Genomic DNA, 19,615 nt, shown 5'->3' on the forward strand with positions numbered 1-19,615 from the left:
AAGAAGTAAGGTCCAAGGTGTCCACTTTGGACCTATGAAACACACAGCCTGGCATCTGTATGAGGACAGTCGTTCCTTAGGCACAACAGTTTAAAGACACCCTGCAGAAATCTCCAGGCTCGTTAACAAGCACCCAAGCAAGCAAACACAGTAATTAAAAATCTGAGTTGTCTGAGATATTCCTTTCCCATCTAAGTGGGGGCATCCCTGGGGCTCCAGCTAAAATACTTGCTACACCTGTTCAGCCTCTGTTGCCTCCTCACAAGACCAGTGAGGCTGACTGTGGCAGACGGCACCAGATAAATATAAGGTTGCCCTGGTAGGACGGCTTGCCTCTCACCCAGAGCTTCTGCCCACCCCTTGCCTTGGCAGAGATTTTCCCAGTAGGCTTAGCTGGGGGAAGTGTGGAGCCTGTGAAGATGGACTGAGGTTGCCATACCACGGAGGGAGGGCATCAGGTCTTTCCATCAAATGTTGCCCCGAGGATCTGGGTCAGCGGCGGGAAGAGGAGATGGACATGTGTTCTGCTCAGCTGTTTTCCGTCAGCTTTGGGATCACAAGCAAATCCCTCCCTTCAGTTCCATCTTCCCCTATCATTATTTTCTAAATGGACCAGCTGTGGGCCATCCTTTCAGTCCCATGAGAGGACACTTGGGGACAACTGGGCACGACAAACTTGCCAATCATGTAAGAAGGAAGCTTTTGTCTGGCCTTGGAGGGACATTCTGAGAGTGGCTCTCTGCTTCGGAGACATGCAACTGGAAGTGGGCTTTCCCCTCAAGTTGCCCCTATCAATGGGGTCTATCACTTGGCACATTTCCAGCTGCCTGTACCCATGCCCTGAGACCAGCTATTTTCCGTATTACTGCCAGGTAGCTTCTTAAGAGCATGGATACACATGGTGCTGCACGGTCTCCGAGCAGGGGAGGGCTCTGGTGCTCAGCAGTTAAAATCGTAGCACATAAGGAGTCAGGTCTTCCAGTCCATCCTCAGCCTTGTCCTCACAGGTTCTTACAGGCCCTGTTCAAGGCAAACCAAACTTTTCCTTTTCCCACACAACTCAAGCTGCCCTTGCATAAGCTAGCCCCTTTCTGGGCTAGATGGCCAGAGAAGGCTTCTCTTAAGGACCAGTTCAAAGTTGGCCATGTGACCTAGGTTCTGGGGACCTTGCTCAGTACTTGGTCCTTACCTCTGAAGGGTGATTAAAGGAGCCATGGTAATCTCTCTGTGGAAATGTGTAGATAAAAGCAGTCAACTCTGCCCAGCATGCTAGCAGTATGGATGGATGTCAAGAAACAGCGCTTGTGAATATGGCCAATTACATGATATGCTTACTCTGATACTCATTCACTAGATACAATGACTATAAACCAGCACAAATGTGCATTGTAAAAACCAGTTAGAAGTGATTTATGGAAAGAAGACTGGGCCAGACGAAGGCATCACTCTAGATGTGAACTGAGGCTTATAGCAGCTTCTCACACTCAAACTGACTTAGGACATATTTTTTACTACTGAAGGTCTCAAGTAAAATATCATAGCCAAAGACTTATTTAAGTAATCGTTTTTTAAAAGTCCCCAGAGGAGAAAACCTGACATAGGCATTTCATAACACTATGCTGGGGGGTGGGGGAGCAAGTCACATCCCAACGTGACTTCCGCCATCTTCCCAGTTACAAGAGAGAAATGCTAACAGGGAGCGAACTCCAGCGCCCTCCACCTTATCCATATGTAAGCAGGCTGAAGTCACATCTGTGCAAGGATCTATTTTTAGTGGACCCTCCATGCTAAAAATCCTAGCCTTGATCTCTAACTATCAAGTCTACCGTAAATGTTTGATGATGAACCAACCCATAAAAAGAAAGAACACAAAATGAGCAGAGGGAGCCAGTGCGTGTTTTGCCTTTTAATTACAGAGGCTTCTGCTAACATCCTGCTCCAGGCTGGGTGCAGGCAGAGGAAACACATCAATAAGTTGGGTGGAGGGAGCAGGGGGAGGATACTGCAAAACAAATATGTTTAACTACGTTTGCACTGCAGACACCAAGTAGAGCTGGAAGAAAGAGAATCATATCCTAAAAGGGCTTAAAAAAAAAAAGAAAAGAAAATTGAAGACATAAACAGAAGCATTCAGGACACAAAAGATAACGTAGAACAGTCTGGTTTTATTACTCATGAGTAATAAAGAGCCCCTTCCTTGCTTTTTCTTTCTTCTCCCCTTTCTTTTTCATTTTCTTCTTTTTTTCCACAGCATACATTAAACTGTCAGATGTTAGGGTGTGTAGAGACGGAAGGGAAAGTGGTGACATCACAATAGTTTGTACAACTGTTGTAAGTCCGAGTTCGTTGCATCTACGGTGTCTAGCAGGGTGGAAATCAAAGGCACGCTCAGGTTTGTGGATAAATTCCCAGCACAGGGTGAGGGCGGAAAAGGAGAGGGACACTTAAATGCTAAAGACCAGCTCGATACATGTGGTACTGTGGGATGAACACCGAAAAGGATGGGTTGTGGGATGCAGGGATGTGGGTTTTGACGCAGGTCTCCTTAACACAGTTGAGGCAATGATGCCCATTACCGGGGGGTCGGGGGGGCAATACTCTTGGGAATCAAACGTGACTGGGCACCCATCACCTTTCTGATGTTTGTATTTGCAGAGAAAAGGCAAGGGAGAGGACAGAATCTGTTTCTAGAAAATCTTTGTGCTCTCAGGGCACAATGGTTATAGGTCAGGAACAATGACTCCACTAAAGGACAAAAATAAAGCCCAATGACGTCTTCTGTACCCCGAACAACAGCCTCACTGATCTGCCAAGGGACTCTTGGGACAAAGGGCTGTGCACCTGTCCTCAGCTGTAAGCTCCAGGCTCCGGGCGACTGCTCTGATTGTAGACACAACACAGTAACTAACCAATTCACATTGGTCTTTGTCAATCTTTTTTTTTCTGAAAGTTTATTATTTTATTTTTAAAACACACTAAGTCCAGACCAAATTGGAAAAAGAAAGAGACGAAGAGACCACCGAATGAACTGTTTATATAAAAACAATGCTCACGGTTTACAGTGTGCGGACAATTCTTTTGTTTGTAATGGAGTAAACAAAGGTTCCTTCTGTGTGCTTTAGCAAAATAAAAACAAGGGGGGAAAATAAACAAACCACACACACGCACTACCCGCTCCCAATCCTCTACAAACAACAAACAGGTAAAGGAATTCAAAACAAAACAGAACGAAACAAAAGAACCTTTGCCCCAGAGGAAGGATGCTGCAGCATCCATTGTGGTTTGCCTTGTATTTGGGGGTACCCATTAATCGCAGCAGGGACCAGCCTGCCCCATCTATTTCCTTGTTTTCTCTGTGCATTGCATGGGTGTGCTGAAGGCACAGCTTGGAGACTCCTCCCATTTGCCTCCCTAACCACCGCAGCACTTTCTTCTTCCGTCAGTGGACATGGCAGAAATGACGGCCGGGAGGGACTTCAGTCCCTTCTCTGCTGGCTCAGGAGGATGTCACCATTTTGAAATGATCTGGGAATATAAGGGGAGCAGAGCGCTCTGGGAAAGGGGTTTGCCACCCACAACACTGGGGGTCCATGTTTGCAGCACAGCCAAAGGGGGTTGGAGTTGGCACAACTGAAGGCATTGTGAACTGGAAGGTGTCACCCAGCCTTTGGCCTTACGACCTTCACTACTGCATTCTTTTTCCATCTGCTTGATCCAGTCTTCCAGAGGGCTGAGTGAAGGGTGGGGCTTAAATAAATATCTGCATTTATTTCAAGTAGGAAGAAAAAAAAAAGGTTGATCATAACGACAGTTTACAAGTGTGTACAACCCAGGGTGTAAGGCACAAATTTACATGTGGAAAACAGGCTATTCACAGATGTAACCCACGAAACACCCGTGTGACCAAATCATTAATTTATGCAAGGTAGCAGCCAGCATATTAATTAGTTCACACAGTTTGTGGATTTTTGTTTGCTGTCTCATATGCAAGGTGAAATGAGATGGGGTGGGGGCTTCTCAAGCTGGTGCCATCCTGACAGTGGGAGCCTCAGACAAAGCCATGTTTTCGGCAATGGGGCATAGGTGCCATTAGAAACATTTCTGTCCCAGTAAGTAGTTAGGATCTGGAAGGATTTTTAAACTTTTTTTTTTCTTGGCCAGAGATCCAACTGACAAATTAACTAGGAGATTTAAATAAATATTCCCCTCTTAGCACTGCCCTTCAGCTACTGACCCGATCGTCTAAACACAAAGCTCAGAATTCCAGCTCCAACTTATTTACTGAGTGAATTTATTGTAAAAATAAAGAAACTCAATTATTCCAGTTAATGGATTTCACGTTAAATAGTTTAACTTTCCACGGGTTTCTGCAGAGCTGTTCATACGGTGGCATTGGGAAGAGTCTTTTCCTTAAGGAAAAAGAAACAGGCGAACAATAAATAAGAGTTACTTGCGTTAACGGTCACGTTATTCATTAAAAGCGAAGAGGAGCAGAAATCTATGACATCGTTGCCCAACATGGCATTTACCTGCTATAACAAAGTTGTAACACTGGTGGGCATTTCACAGTATCTGCGCATAGTAAACTTCTGCCATTGTTAAAGTCTGAGTTAGAATTATCAATGAATTCTTTAATTTTTGTTTTTGCTTTTTTTTAAATTTTCTTGGTTTTTTTGTTATTTTTTATTTTTTGAAAAACTGTGTTTGTGTTTTAAAGTTTCAAACGCTTAACCCAGTTTGGTAACGTCCCGTGAGGTCAGGGACAAAATATTGTTTACCCCTGCGCGTGTGTGGATGTGTGTTTGTGTGTGTGTGATGCGCGCATGTGAGTGTGGGGTGTGCATGTGTGTTCATGTGGCAATGGGGTGCGGGTGTGCTTTTGGCTCATGTTCTTGACGATACTGAAGTCTCTGGTGAGTCCGACCTGCTGTACGATGTGGGCGATTGTGAAGAGATAATGGAGGTGGCTGTTGCTAACCCTTCACCAAACCACATGGCCTGATTTTCAAGAGGGTCCCTGCGTCCCAGGGAGGAGGACCCAGCGTCCTCAACTCCTCCAGGGCCATCTTGGTCGGGGTGGATACTCGAGGCAGTGGAGACCTTGCTGAGCTGGATGGCTGCCTCCGCCTCGTCTGATGCTTCGACGCCTGGCCCCCAACCCCAGGGATTATGTACACGCATCATTGGGCTTCATGGATGTGGAAAGGGGAGCAAAGGAGGGTTTGGGGGGTACGTCTGGCTTTAGCGAGGGGGTGCGCTTCAGCCCCGACCTCGTCAGTGAGTTGTAGGCATTGAGGCTGGGCTGCCTCGAAACAGTCACGGCCTGACCAGGGGGCTGGGAGCTGTGCACCTGGATGGAGTCTACCCGCTGCGGGGCGGGAGGCGGGTTGTCTCCCCGGCCAAAGCTCTGGTTCCTGGAGAGGTGGGAGGAATTGGAGGAGTTAGTATTGTTTCTTTTGAGAGTGGTGGACTGGTGGCTTCTCGTGAGCGAGTTCGTGGGGTAGCTCCTCTTATACTCAAGCCCGTAGGAGGAGGAGTGGTGCATTTCCAGCCGCTTGCTGAGGCCGGTCTGCGACAGTGAGGCTCCCGGGGGGCCCAAGGAGGCCTCGCGCTGTGGAACTTTGGGGGGCAGGTTGTCCAGGTTCTCCACAAGGTTCACCCCGTGGTTGGGACTCTTGCTGCTCAGATGCTCTTTGATGGTCTTATACTCCAGGGTGGCAGCCTGGTCCTCCAGAGCCATCTGAGCCACCACCTCGCTGATTTTGGGCTGATCCACATACTCATGCTGGTAGCCCTGTTGCGTGATGGGCAGGACCACCACGCTGGGGATGTGGCTTGGGGAGGCCCGAAGGGGCAGGTCCGTGGGAATCACAGGGGAGCCCATAGGGGGCATGTCCTTGGTGCAGGCATTGATGAGGTTCTGGTTCCTCTCCCACTCGCGGCTGCCGCGGTTGGGCTTCCGCTTCTGCTGCAGCGTCGGGGTGGATTCTGGGGTGGGCAGGGCGGTGAGGTCTAGGTGGTGCTGATCAGCCTTGATCAGCATCTTGGCCGTGTTGCTAGGCGTGGCCAGCTTGCCGTTGTGCATGAGTGGCGTGAGGATGGCCTCGGGCTTTGGGTCTTTGGACTGGGTGTCCCCAAAGAGGCCACTGAGCTTGGTGACACTGCTCATCGATCCCCGACGCGAGTGGGTGAGCTCTTTCTCCTTGCGCTGCGCTACTGCCACATCTTTGCGCCGGTGATCACACACACAATACACGGTGATGCCCGAGAAGACGGCCCCCATGACAAAAGCCAGAATGACTGCAATGGCCAAGAGGGTGACAGGAACGAGCTGGTCGTTGCTTTTGAGGTAACTTTCTCGAATCACTCCTGTAATAGACACCGTACATGGCATTAAGAAACAAACAAACCAACAAAAATCGTACTGTGAGGCGTACTGGTGTTCGGCAATCACACTGTTAATTCATAACAAAAATAAGTGTCAGCAGCACCTCTGCATAGCTTGTCTTCAGGGTACAGCTTGCCAAACATTAACTAATTAATCCTCCCTGCCCCCATAACACCCTAGCCAGCCCTGGGCCGTATGTAAATTAATTTTATTTGCTGGCCTCTTGGCGGCTTTCGTTCTCTGGCACGCGATTTTTCAACTTCTTTCTAAGGAGGATGGCAGGTTCAAAATTTATTTATCTGTCTTTTCCTTTTGATCTTTTGCACCTTCTATAGAATTAGAATAAATGAGCTACTCTGAGTCAGGAAGAAGCGGCGACGATTTTATGCATGTTAAATGAACAAATCACATAACAATCCCCGCTTCCCATTCAGGCTTTTCTGAGGACTGCCTATGACAACAGGGGCTGTCTGGAGAAAGGCATGCTTGCTTCTGAAGCGACAAGAGGAGAGAGGGTTTATGTCACCACAGTGAAAAATAGCTCAAGCTCGCAGGTTACAATATTTACATTTATTTTGCATCAAAAAGGAAAACCCCAGCACTCAATTTCAGGTAAATATGCAGCAGAACGGAAAGAATATTTAAATCAGGGGCCCCGCTGCCGGCTTGTAGAGTGTCAGGTCCCATTATTACTCTTAGGGTTTTGCTGTCACCACGAGATTCTTCAGCAGAGCTGATCTTGTTGATTTCATAAAAATTCAGTGGCTACCCCGTCTATTATCTTCTACTACATTAACCAAGAAGCCTCATTTCTTGGGGGGGGGGCGGACTTGCTTTTTCTATCCCGCTTAATCAGCCACCAAGCTGAGCAGCTCTAATCAAATGCAAAAACACTGAAGCTTTTATTTTTTTAATACCAAGTGTGAACAGACACCACAACCCTCAGATCCTAAGTGCTTGATGCGGGTAGCTAAAATAAAAAATACAACCCCCAAGACTTCCGTCCCTGCCTCTGGAGAGCGAAAGAACACGAATACATTAGAGGTACCGCGTGAGGAAATGTAAACGGTGCTCCTACTATGGAAGACGACAAGACAGAAAAGGTACCTCGTCTGGCCTCTGGAGACACATTTTTCACCTGCTAAACCAACTCTTTCTGGAATATGTTTAATGTATTTTCCTGGCAAGTGTAAGTGGCATTGAATTAAAATGAAATGCAATAAAAAAAAAATCTATCCATCCCCAAACTCATACCACTCATCCCTTAAACTTCTGCTGATTGTCGCTGTTAATGTTTGAAATGTCACAGCCCAGACCTAGAAGAGACACAGCTCTGTCAGGAGGGGGTTTCTACGGAAATATTTTGATACCTAAAGTAATGGTTTAGAAACCCAGAGGACCTAGCTGGAAGATCACGCTTCTCTCCCTAGCATCCTCTTCAATTCTGACATCACTGGGGCTTGCTGGGGGTGGGACGAGGCTGTGACAAAGGACTGGGACTTCCAGTGGGAGTAAACAGAAGTAGCAAACACCTTTTCAGAGGCAAAATTTTATGATTAAACATATACCCATGGTGATGAGGGGTCAAGGTACCCCATGGAAAACAAGTGGAAGATGGAAAGCTACTGAATAATTTCCTAAGGTGGCACTTTTCAAATATTTCCAGACTTATCTTCAGGAGCTTTTTAAGGGGTAAGAGCCAAAAAAGGGAAGGAGGGGAAAAACAAACACACACACACACACACACACACACACACACAACAACAACAAAAAAACAGCAAGGAAATGTGGTTCTAACTCACACATTATATGTGTGGTGCTCCCCAGATGATGGGGTGTCTTGAATTCAAATGTTTTAATACCTACACCTGGGAGAAAATGTGAACATTTCTCCCTAAAATTTGCATTTTCTTGTTGTTGTGTTAAAGTAACAACTGATTTTCCCTCAATTTTGGCTGTATATGGAATTCTATTGCACACATTCTTGACTCCCTACCCATAAATGCACAAACGAATGTGCACATCTGTGAAGAAAATGGCTTCCTTCTTTCTCATGGATGTGGTGAGCTCCACAGTTCTAGCCATGGCGAGACTCCCATCCATCCAAGGTGGTGGGTGGACGTTCTCACCACAGTGGGCGTTTCCCAGAGTCCCTTTAGGTGCTCACGTTTAGTGGGGATTATCTTCCCAGAAATGTCTAATTATTAGAGGAAGCTGCCTACAATGGAACTCGGTGTTCTAGAACTTAAATAAATGGCTATTTGTCTAGATTCTCAACCTTCCTCCCGCTGCAACCCTTTAATACAGTTCTTCACTTCATGTCGTGGTGACCCCCAACCATTGTTATTTCAGAACTGTAATTTTGCTACTGTTATGGGTTGTAATGTAAATACGCTCAAGAATGGTCTTGGGGGACCCTTGTCATGACCTCAAAGGGGTCATAACCCACAGGTTGAGAACCTCTGGTTTAGAAGGTACAAGAACTAAAGCTGAGTGTTGAGACCAGATATCAAAAGAACTCCCCATTTAACATCTTCCCCCGAACGACACAATCACCAGGTGCAGTGTGTTTTCTTCCATGACTGCAAGCTTGGTGATGAGTGAGAGGAACACAAGGAAGCTGCTCCCTTCACCACGTAAGTCTAGATAGGCAAACTAGTGAGTTAGAAGGCTAGTCCCAGGAAATAATGATCTTTGTTCTGAAGACTTGCAAACCAGAAAGCCATCTTCTAACCAGAGCATCCTAACTAGCTGTGTGCCATTAGCCACACACCTCTGCAACCACACATCCCGTATACAAAGTACCACATTTATCCATTGCTTCTTATCCATAATTTCAGCTCCCAATACTCTTCTGGGTCGAAAGGTCTTTAGTTGTTTGACACTCGTAGAAACCACTTACTCTTTCACCAGCAAAGACATTTTTAGCTGATGACATTTGAGTTCAGATTTCTGGTTGTTAACAAGTCAGGTAGGATATGACGTCTCCGGAAAATGGTGTGACGATTTTCTCATTTTGCTGTGTAAACAGTACCAAAACCAAAACCAAACAAAAACATTTCTGTATCTCTTCATCTTTTAGGTGACTAAAGCCAGGAGTTGGAGTGGGATTCTTTGCTCATCTGTTTAGACAAATTCAAAAACCCTAAGCTCCATGTTCAAAACAGATCAGATATTAAATAGAACGGGAAGCTGGGAAAGGGGATTTTATTTTTGGAGATATCTTCCAAACTTAATAAAGGAGTATTCACGGCAATGATCAAATTAACTTCGTAATCTAGCCATGTTGAAGGGTCGGGGGGAGGGGGGACTGATTCAAGCAGCACTATATAAGACCTCAAAGTGTCTGGATCAAGGGTCCTCACCCATAACATGACTGATGACATTTTGGAGAGTGGCTTAATACCTTAGTTTTTCATCTCTAATGTGGAGTCAACACTAAATGTCAGAAGAATCCACGAAAGGTAAGTAAGCGGTGGGTTGGTGGCTCTCTGAGGACGGAAAGTCACAGCAACTGAGCCTGCCAGTTATCCCTCTCCCCGGGGAGGTAGGCAGACACATCCTTCCTCCTCTGTATGCTGTCCAAATGTGGCCAAAGAGATGCGAGGAGACTCAAGGCAATACAAGAGAATGTTTTTATTTCGGGATAGCTTGTAGAACCCTAACTTTGAAATAATTAAAACAGAGCTGAAAAATGCTGTGCAAACCCCAGCAAGGACAGTGAGGTGCCCTGTGGACGAACAATTCCATTCTCAGCTCCTTGAAGCAGTCACTGTGCTATTTGCACTTGTCACCCTGGCCTTCCCTAGGACTCAGAGTTATGTAGTTTAATAAGTGACCATGGAACCTACAGGTTTTCAGTACATTAGAGACATTTTAAAACACATTTCTAAACCTTGAGATCCATCTTCGGAGTGACTATCTAACCTTGATTTGGAAGACTGAGAAAGAAACGGTCTTCAATTTTGAGCATTTTGGTAATAACAACCATCAGACAAATAGAGAGAAAGAGATCTATCTATAAAGGTACCCAGGCATTTTCTCAAAACAATAAGAGGACAAACTATAGTAAATGGAAAGAAATTGGCTCTGGGATAATTCCAAAGGAGCCTATGAGGGTGACAGGGTGATTTGTGTCAACTGATGCTCCAGGGAGATTGTATAATTGGAAACAAATGAATCTCTGCAAAGGGTGAAGGACCACAGGCTGGAGCTGGAATAAGCATCCATTGCTTTGGCTACTGCATGGAAACCTGGAGGTATGACAGTCTCACCTGCCCAAGTGCCCCACATGCCAGGAGGAAAAGAATAGACTTCTCCACTCTGGGCCAGTGACATGCTTTCTATCCATCCCTGGGACCTCTGTTCTCATCAGTTGAAAGTAGGGCATTAGGAATGAAAACAGCATGAAAAATGCTTTGCATTGATTCCTTAACCACCAGCTATTTCTCACCAGTCACAAGGTGCTAAGTGGGTCTTCATTTCCACCTTCCTACTGCAGGAAGCAAGGAGCACAAAGGCATACAGAGCTCTCTGAAACCACGCCTTAAATTGGCAGAACTAAGGAAGGTAGATTCTCTGTCCTTTTTTCTTTTTTGAAGGGAGAGTTTTCGGGTTGCCTGGAGGCCTCGGTAAGGGAATTGGAGGCCAAAGCAATGAAGGAAAGATTATGAATGATACCGCCCCCAGGCTCTGTAACACACGATTCAAAATCAGAGCAATTATAGATTGTAAAATCAAAAGGAGCCCGATACAGTTCCGAATTGTCCCATAATGACCTTGCACATGAATTCTGAAATGTCAGAAGCCCAGTCCTCTGCTTAGGAGAGTGGCTTTGGTAGGTAGCTCCGCTTATGATTCCTCTGTGCCTGCCTCTCCTGTGCACTGGGCTCTAGGACAACACAGTCCAGACAGGGTGCTCTCTCCTAACTCGGGTTAGGCTGAGATTCTCTTGAGGTCTTTCTTTCCATCCTCCTGATATTAGCACTTTTTTGGCTGTCTTTATCAGACATTTCCTGCACAGTGCTGAGAGGCGTGACTGAGGCACAAGCCAGGAAGAAGACAGACCTTGCACTTGACTCCACGCGAAGTATAGAAATAAACAGCCTACTCCAAGGCTGACCAAAAGCTTTAACAAGGAGATGAAATTGAGCTGAGCCTTAAAGACATGTAGGGCTGTAGAAATGCGGGGGAAAAAAATGGGGCAAATGAAAGGTGACAGCTGTATTCAGCAATAGGAAAGATGCTAACTCCCTTCTGGTCTCTTGCACTTCAGTGTGGCCCATCCTGCCGCACTGTCCTTTGGTACTGGAGTTTCATAAACCTTTTCCCCCTGTCTGGGAACTTCTCCCACCTTCTCACACATATGGCTCCATTATTAGAGTCTGAGCTCGGATGGAGAGGAAGTCCTTACACTGGGCACATCCGACCCAGTAATCTGGGGCTATGCTCCTCTCTCCTGTAATCATCACCGACAAGATGCACCCTTGATGCTCATCTTCCTAAGAAGGCTGGCCTAAGAGAAATGAATTCATCCCTTAGTCCCGGGAAGAACAACGTCCAGTAGGGATCTGTTGAACTGACTGTAAACAAATGCTTGGGTGAAGGAATACAGCTGGAGGGGAACAAGGCAAACAGAAGCAACGAGCGTTTGGGAGAAGGATTTGAACAGCCTTGAATGACTACAGAAAGGTGTTTAGAAAATCTGGCAGTCTTAGAAGGAAACGTCTTTCCTCTTGTCAAGGGAAGCTGACTCTAAGCTTGCTTTGTTTTATATTGAATTCATTACTGAGAAACTACTGGCTTATGAAGAAACCAGAGCCAAAAGCATCAAAAGCACAGCTATCATATTATCATCATCATCATCATCATCATCATCATTCCTTTTAAAAAATTAAAACGCTCTGTCTTCAAGTGTACCTATTACCTGCCCCTTACACAGAGACCTGGGAGATATTACAGGACCGATCAGAACAGACAGAGAGATAAAAGCGGTTCTGCTTATTAAGCTAAAAACCTGAGCCTGCTCCAACCCCTCCAGTGACCTCTCCCGATCTAAGATGCAGGCAGCCAGGAAACTCGAAATGGTTAAGTGAGTACTTTAGCCTCTCACCCTCGTTCAGTGGGCTGCCTGTTTGGGAGCTGCGGTGGGATGATGGATGCGTCTGTCTCCACAGAGAAGTGATTAATAGGCATCTGTGTCAAGCGGACCCGGGGACCACAAAGACAACAAAGCTTTTCTCTGTCCTTTAGAGAAATATGCAAAGGCGAAAAAGAGGATGGACATTTCCTCCATCGTCGAGCCAGAGGGGGTTTGTGTTGGGTATAAGAACTAAGAACGATGGCAACCCCCCCCCCCAAAAAAAAAGCCCCAGAGTCGAATCCCCTAAAAATAGACTCTCGGCTCTGCTTTATAGTAAGACAAGCCTGCAATTTCCTTGAAATCCTCATAACAACTTGAGTGAATAGAATCTAACAACCCAATTTTTCTTGTTTGAAAATCTTATTGCAACAAACTGCCAGGCTCAGAGCCCTCTAAGGCAATCTGAATGAATGGACCAAGTGAGAGCCAGCAGCACCAGGGCTAACCACACAGAGCCCACTGTAATCCCCGCCAAGAGAGAGAAGCAAGCAGCAGGAAAGCCTCAACTGCAGACCATCTCTCCTCGGGACCACACCCCACCCCGTAGGGATGACCACACTGAAAACGAAATGAGAGCTTTCTGTGGTTATCTTGGCAGGAAACCCTGTTCTTCTTGTCCTGGGGCCTAACGTTAACCAGATGGTTTGGGATAGACTGAAAATGCCAGCAGCCCTGGAATTGGGCTCAGAATTTATAACTCAAACTTTCCTTTTATTTCATCCTCCCCCCCTCCCCCAACATGATACAGATTAGGCATCGGGAGGAGCCACAGTCTTCGAGATGTCTAAAGTTAGTGACTCGCCACGCCTGAGTATGGGCAGCCTGCTGTCCTGACTAGATAGTAAGTAGTTAGGACTCAGACATTGAAACGGTGCTTGCTGCGGTTGACTGCGGGATGAACCCGCTGCCAGTTCTACCACTTCTGAAATGGATACAATTTTGGCTGGGATGCCTTCACGGGAAGAGAAAGGAGAGCAAGCGTAAAACTCATTCAGCTTCATTTTCCCCGAGAATGCCGCCCTCATTTTCCCCTGTGCTTGGTTCACGCATCCTCTGAGGCTCTGCTGTTTTAGATGTGACCTTGCCAGTGGGACTGCACATTTAGACAGTAGACTAGTGTCTTTGTCGGATAGACAGTCACAGTAGAATAATTTTTAAAGCCACGCCTTGGAATGTTGGTTTGTGCGTTCATGCCTTAGAAGTTATTGTCCCTATAAGTTTAGTGATTATTTTAGATTTAAAAAGTTTTTTTGCACAAAATTAATTTTATTATTCTTAATCGTGTGTGTGTGTATGTGTGTGTGTGTGTGTATGTGTGTGTGTACAGGGGTATGTATGTACACATTCATCCTGGGGTCAGTGGAAGGTAAAAGCATTAGATTCCCACTTCGGGCTAAAGTTTTGAGCAGTGTGAAGCTGCCTGGTGTGGGTGTTGGGAACTGAACTCTGGTCCTCTGAAGAGCTCTATATACTCTTAACAGCTGAGCCATCTCTTCAGCTCCATTTGCACAATTTTCAAGGTTTATTTTCCTGCCCTACGGTTTTCTTTCTAAGGGAGATTGTGATCTTTAACATGTACACGATCCCTGAAATCAGACCAACCACCTCATCCTGTCTTCTTCCTCTGCCTTATAATGAAGCATCAGAATGTGAAAGGGGGGGCTGGGTCTCCTTAGAACACTGGGAAATTCAGGCAATTCTTCGTTTGGATTACGTGTAGGGCTTTGAGTTTTCTCAACAAAGTAAACATAAATCAGAGGGGAGAAGTCTGCCGTAATATATTCCAGCCTCCGAGAGGAAACCGAGAGGAGGCACCTAAGAACATTAACTATGAGACCTTAAAGACCTGGGTTCAGATGCGGTTCTATGAGTTACCGCTGTGTGGCCTGTGGACATGTCTCTCCACACCCAGCAACATGGGCTAGACAATGAGGGCTAGTGAAAGATGAAACTGGCTAAGCAGATGAACACATGGAGAGCACTGGCCTGTTGAGGAAACACACACAGCAGTATTTCTAGAATTCCGGATGAGTTGCCTGCTTTGAATAGGGTCCGAGAAAGAGTACCGTAGAGCACACTTTGATGCAACCCAACTGTATTAGTCAAGATTGGAGAGACAAAATGAAAATATATGGCCCCAAGTCTTGGCAAATGAGCGTTCAAGAGACCCCCTCAGCACCTTGAACAGTGTCATGAGTGAGTAACACCCAGCATCAGCATCACCTTGAACTTGTTAAAGACACAACTTTTCAGGTCTAGCCTAGACCCTCCTCTGAATCAGATCTCAACTGGGTCTGACACTGGTCATTCTTGAATTCACTAACATTTCTGAACCCTGCCTTCGATGTCATCTGCAATGTTTTAGAAAACAAATCTTCATGATGTAGCTCTGAAGCCCTACCGCAGACATATCCGAGGCAATGGATTTCCAAAAATGGTTTACAAAAAATGTAAGTAAAGGAACCAAGTGTGCCTTGGTGTTCAAAGTGCCAATCTTTAGGTTACATGTGCCATTTATTTACTCTGATTAACACTAATGTTCTGATCAAGAATACAAAAGTGGTGCTATTTCATTGGAAAATAACCAAATCTATCATATCTTTTCCATGCACAAATTTCTCTCATCTTTTCAACGGCTTACTTTTATTATTTTTATTCATGTGTGTGTGTCTGGGGGGGGGCACAAGCATGTAAACACCTGACAAAAATATTACATGTGCCTTAAATTATGCCATTACAGTCATAACACCACATAAAACCACCAATTGTTAGTCCCATGGCTCCTGGGGAGATGCCCGTGGCCTCTAGTGGCCCTAACATGAAGACATAATGTGCCCATCTCTATAGTAGGAGCCGTTTGTTATTGATCAGAATTACATAACTCAGATGTGTCACAGATTGGATCAGCCCAGTTCTCAGGGGCAGAAGAGAATGCTTCTGAGTGCCCAGATTCGAGTAAAGTCACCTCCTTTATTGGACCACATCTAGCAGCACCCCAAATTAGCTCCTTAAACTCTACCCATGACCACGGAAAATTGCTTGGGTCATATAAAAAGTCTTTCCCTCTACCTCTTCGTGACTAGACACAAGAAAAAGCATCCAGGAAGGCTCTCTGTCTTTGTATTTTTTCAATTGAAAAGAAGGAGCCTGAGTTCATGTTTCATTCCAATGCTAAGGTACAGCTTTATGATACCAAAAATGCCGAGCATGGCAGTGCACTCAATGGCCCTTGGCACCTCGGGTCTGTTAAGGGGAACCGAATCTGAAAACCCATAGAAACGTATGACATTTTAAGTTACATTAAACCTCTGCTGTGTGCTTTTAAATCACAGAGTGCGAGGCCAATCAGCACTTGGGGTGTATTTATTACCCTAACAAATGTCAGATGATTGTGTCCAGTGTTATCCATTATTTATGGATAACAAGAGGCTAAAGGAGAATGCAAATGACATACTTTAATATGTCTAAAAGGTTAGGCATAATACAGTTTACAGCCCTATAAATTTCTTGATACCATTTTCCCCTCTGAATAAAGCATTGTCGGTGGCTGTCCATGTGGAACTCCTATTATTTCCATACCATTCATAATAACCGACTCTGTCTCCAGTGAGGCAATGGTAGGCGCATGCTTGATAAGAAACACATCCTTGTAAAAAAATGTGAACTTTAAAAATTCCAATTACTCCCTTAAAAACGAACCGCTTCAGGCAGATAGCTCCCAAGCTGTAGACATATACGAGATTAAGAGATACTAATTGAAGATGACCAGCCTTCACATTGTCTGTAATGGGCTGTCTGGCACTGATGAAGATCCCATCTAACGTGTGTCCAGCGTGTGTGAGTTGACCCACCTAGGTTTCAGAAACTCACTTCAGGGCCTTGCCGAGGTTTAAAGAGCTAAAGACATTTATGTCTGACGAAGTTCACGGGGCTGCTGACCATGCTCTTTGCAGATCTTTGCTATGACTCTGAACAGCCTGGATCTTCCCGGTACCAACAGAAGAGTGCAGGCTTTCGTGTCCTTTCTCTCTGGGACAGTGGTGTGTGCTATACATTTGGGGACAAGCCCTACAGAGCTTGAGGTCATTCTCATGTGTACCTAGGCAAAGAGAAGTCCTCCTTAGGAAATCACCCATTTGACTCGGCCCTCTGCAGACCAGTCTGCCTTCAGAACAATGAGGGCTGCGAAGCGAGCTGTCTTAAAAGCCTTAAAACTAACAAACTACACAAAACTAGGCTCTGAGTAGGTGCTGAAAGCCAGCGAGCATTGTTTTTCCATCCTTACAGGGGACCCAAACTCTTAAATTGACTCTTCACAATTTCATTAGGAAGACACAACGGAATCTAAGGGAACAGAGTGCCGTTGAATCAATTAAAGAGCAAGTGCGTAGCTGCTCCAGATGTTCTGTTAATAAGATCATGCCTAGCCTGGTCCCTGGAGTCCTTGAAAGTTCCATTAAGCTGTCAGAAAACTTTGTCATTGTGTGTGTGTTTGTACAAAAGATGGGAAGAGAGTGCGGGGAAGGGTGGGGTAAAGTGTCGTGTCGGGAACCGTAGGGCCTGAGAACACAGATACAGAGGAAAGGCAAGAAGAACAATTGGACAATGAATTTTGTTCCTTTAAAATATTGCGGCTCAAGCTGCTGTTTTGAGTAAAAGCTTAAGCTTCCCTAATCATAATTTAAGACCTTCATTTTGGAAGAAAAATGAATGGTAAGTGGAAAGGGGGGTTTAGTGGGTGTCCCTAGAAAATTCCAATATTGGCGTACTGATTCAAGCAGGCAGGGAGATGAAATAGCTTTTGCATGGCTGACATTTAACTTTTTTCCCCCCTCTCTACCCTTTCTACAATAATCTCATCAAGACCTTAGATGAATTCAGCTGGTTGTCAAGAGGATAGAGAATTAATTAGATCAGATCTACATCCTTGCCTGCACAGCCGAAGGAACAATTGCAAGGTCTGCATGGGATTCTCAGCCCGAGCGTCCTCCCTGACAAATGTGCCCAGGAAACCCCACAACTCCCACCCCAAGGCCCAGGCGTTAACTGTCCACAGCACCACTTTCCTAGGTCCTTTGACACCCCAGGTAGATTCTCTTTCTGGTAGTAGTAGAATAGTATTTATCACTATTCCAAAGCTAAAGGATAGCCCATTGGATTACATTTTCACTTTTTTCTTAGCCTCTCATGACTTCAAGTTCTGTCATGGGTGAAACGTTACACACCACATATTCCGGTGCCTCACTAAAGGGACAGAGAACCTAGTTTGGAGTTCCGCTTGCCAGGGCTTTACCTGGAGTCAAGCGCTTACCGTGGCAAGGAGCATCTACCAGGAAAATGTCAGGAATAAGCAGTAACAGACACGTTAGGACCAAACTTGATACAGAAATCCCTCCCACAAATTCATAGAATAATTGTAATCCAGAATTGCACGTGATCAAACAAGCAGGCTGGTATAGGTATCATTGGCTAATCTACCTTTGTCTTCCCTTGCTTTCCTCCGGTCTCCACCTCCTGCCATCCTTCATCCTGCCCCCGCTGCCTGCCAGAAAAGCTGACACAACTTAGCATGCCACTTAGGGCACCGTGCTCTTATTTGATCAAAGCTCACATTCCAGGCCTTTATATTCTTGCTCACTTTCGTCACCCCACATGACATGCCTCTCAGTGACTCACTCAGTGCGTGAACAACTTCGTGACTTGTCCCTTCAATTTGTTCTCCTGGCAAAAAATTCTTTCCCTTCTTCCGTTACTGACATCCAACATTTCTTTCAATGCTTTTCAAGGCCTTTCCCTAGTCTACCCTACTGGGAGGCAGACGTGGCCTGTCGTTACCCCACCAGGGCTCTGTCTTCCCTTTCACCCTTGACTTCTCTTGCACGGCTTCCCCTCTGTCCCACCAGAAGCTAGCTGTGACTCTCACCACTAATTGTGAACTGCTTCCGTGCAGATTCCTGTCAAAGTCTGTATCTTCCCTGGACAGTGGGGGCGCACGCCTTTAATCCCAGCACTCAGGAGGAAAAGGCAGGTGGATCTCTGAGTTCGAGGACAGCCTGGTCTACAAGAGCTAGTTCCAAGACAGCAGGGGCAACACAAAGAAACCCTATCCTGAAAAAAAACAAACAAAAAAACAAAACAAAACAAAACAAAACAAAATCTGTATCTTTAATATCCAGTACAAGACTTACATCCACACATGGATATTTGTTGAATGAATAAAGAGGAACGCTTCTCTGTTTTTCCTTCGTTTGTTTTTTGGGGTGTGTGTGTGTGTGTGTGTGTGTGTGTGTGTGTGTGTGTGTGCATGTGTGCTTGGGAAGGCCAGAGGACAGCCTTAGGTGTCATTCCTCAGGATGCCATCGATCTATCGTAGTGCTAGGGTTACAGGTACAAGCCACCATGTCTAGCAGTCTATGTGGTTTCCAAGGACTGGAATTCATGTTCTCAGGCTTTTCCACCCATACACTTTAACGACCGAGCCTTCTCCACAGCCCTAAGAAAGTTGTCCTTTGGTCTTTCTTTGTGACTAAGGCTCTTGTCACCACTACAGAACCGTGATTTTCTAGCGCTTTCTCAGTCTCAGTCCGCCACAAACAAATACGAAAGTGAGACCAAACACCTGTGTGGATCATATGACAGCTGACAAAAACTTTCATGCTAGATAAACTTCAAAACAACAAGGTTATTAACTGTCCTGCTTGGCGGCAATTCTATTTAAGAACCTTCCTCAGATAACAGTGCTAATTGGAGCGACTTTCAGTAGGTGTCTATTACCAATATCATGTTTCTGATGGATACGAAAATTTTAGTGATTATTTTCTGAAATCAAATGTGATAAAACTATCAGAAGAATTTTTTTCTTTACCTTTTCCTTTTTTTTTTTTTAATTGGTGTGTGTGTTTCTCTGTGTAGCCCTGGCTGTCCTGGAACTTGCTTTATAGACCAGGCTGGCCTCGAACTCTGAGATCTGTCTGATTCTGCCTCCGGAGTACTGGAATCAAAGGCTTGGGCCACCATGCCTGGCTAGGAAGGAACTTTTTTTTTTTTTTTTTTTCATATAGTTTATTCTAAATTAGTGTGGTCCA

At 45.4% G+C, this 19,615-nt stretch overlaps 1 protein-coding gene across 4 annotated transcripts in view; it reads right to left on the bottom strand.

The window, feature by feature from the left end:
* Nucleotides 1–2,944: 2,944 nt before the first annotated feature.
* The window catches only part of Sema6a (semaphorin 6A), a 124,730-nt gene continuing 108,059 nt past the window's right edge, over nucleotides 2,945–19,615 (bottom strand). For all 4 annotated transcript variants that reach the window (XM_005356082.3, XM_013349561.2, XM_005356083.3 and 1 more), the window contains one exon: nucleotides 2,945–6,369. In XM_005356082.3, the coding sequence (XP_005356139.1) occupies nucleotides 5,168–6,369 (1,202 nt within the window). In that variant the 3' untranslated portion in view covers nucleotides 2,945–5,167. The remainder of the gene's footprint in view (nucleotides 6,370–19,615) is intronic.

The sequence above is a fragment of the Microtus ochrogaster genome, chromosome 18 (genome assembly GCF_000317375.1).
Source record: "Microtus ochrogaster isolate Prairie Vole_2 chromosome 18, MicOch1.0, whole genome shotgun sequence".
In the NCBI taxonomy this organism is placed as follows: Eukaryota; Metazoa; Chordata; class Mammalia; order Rodentia; family Cricetidae; genus Microtus; species Microtus ochrogaster.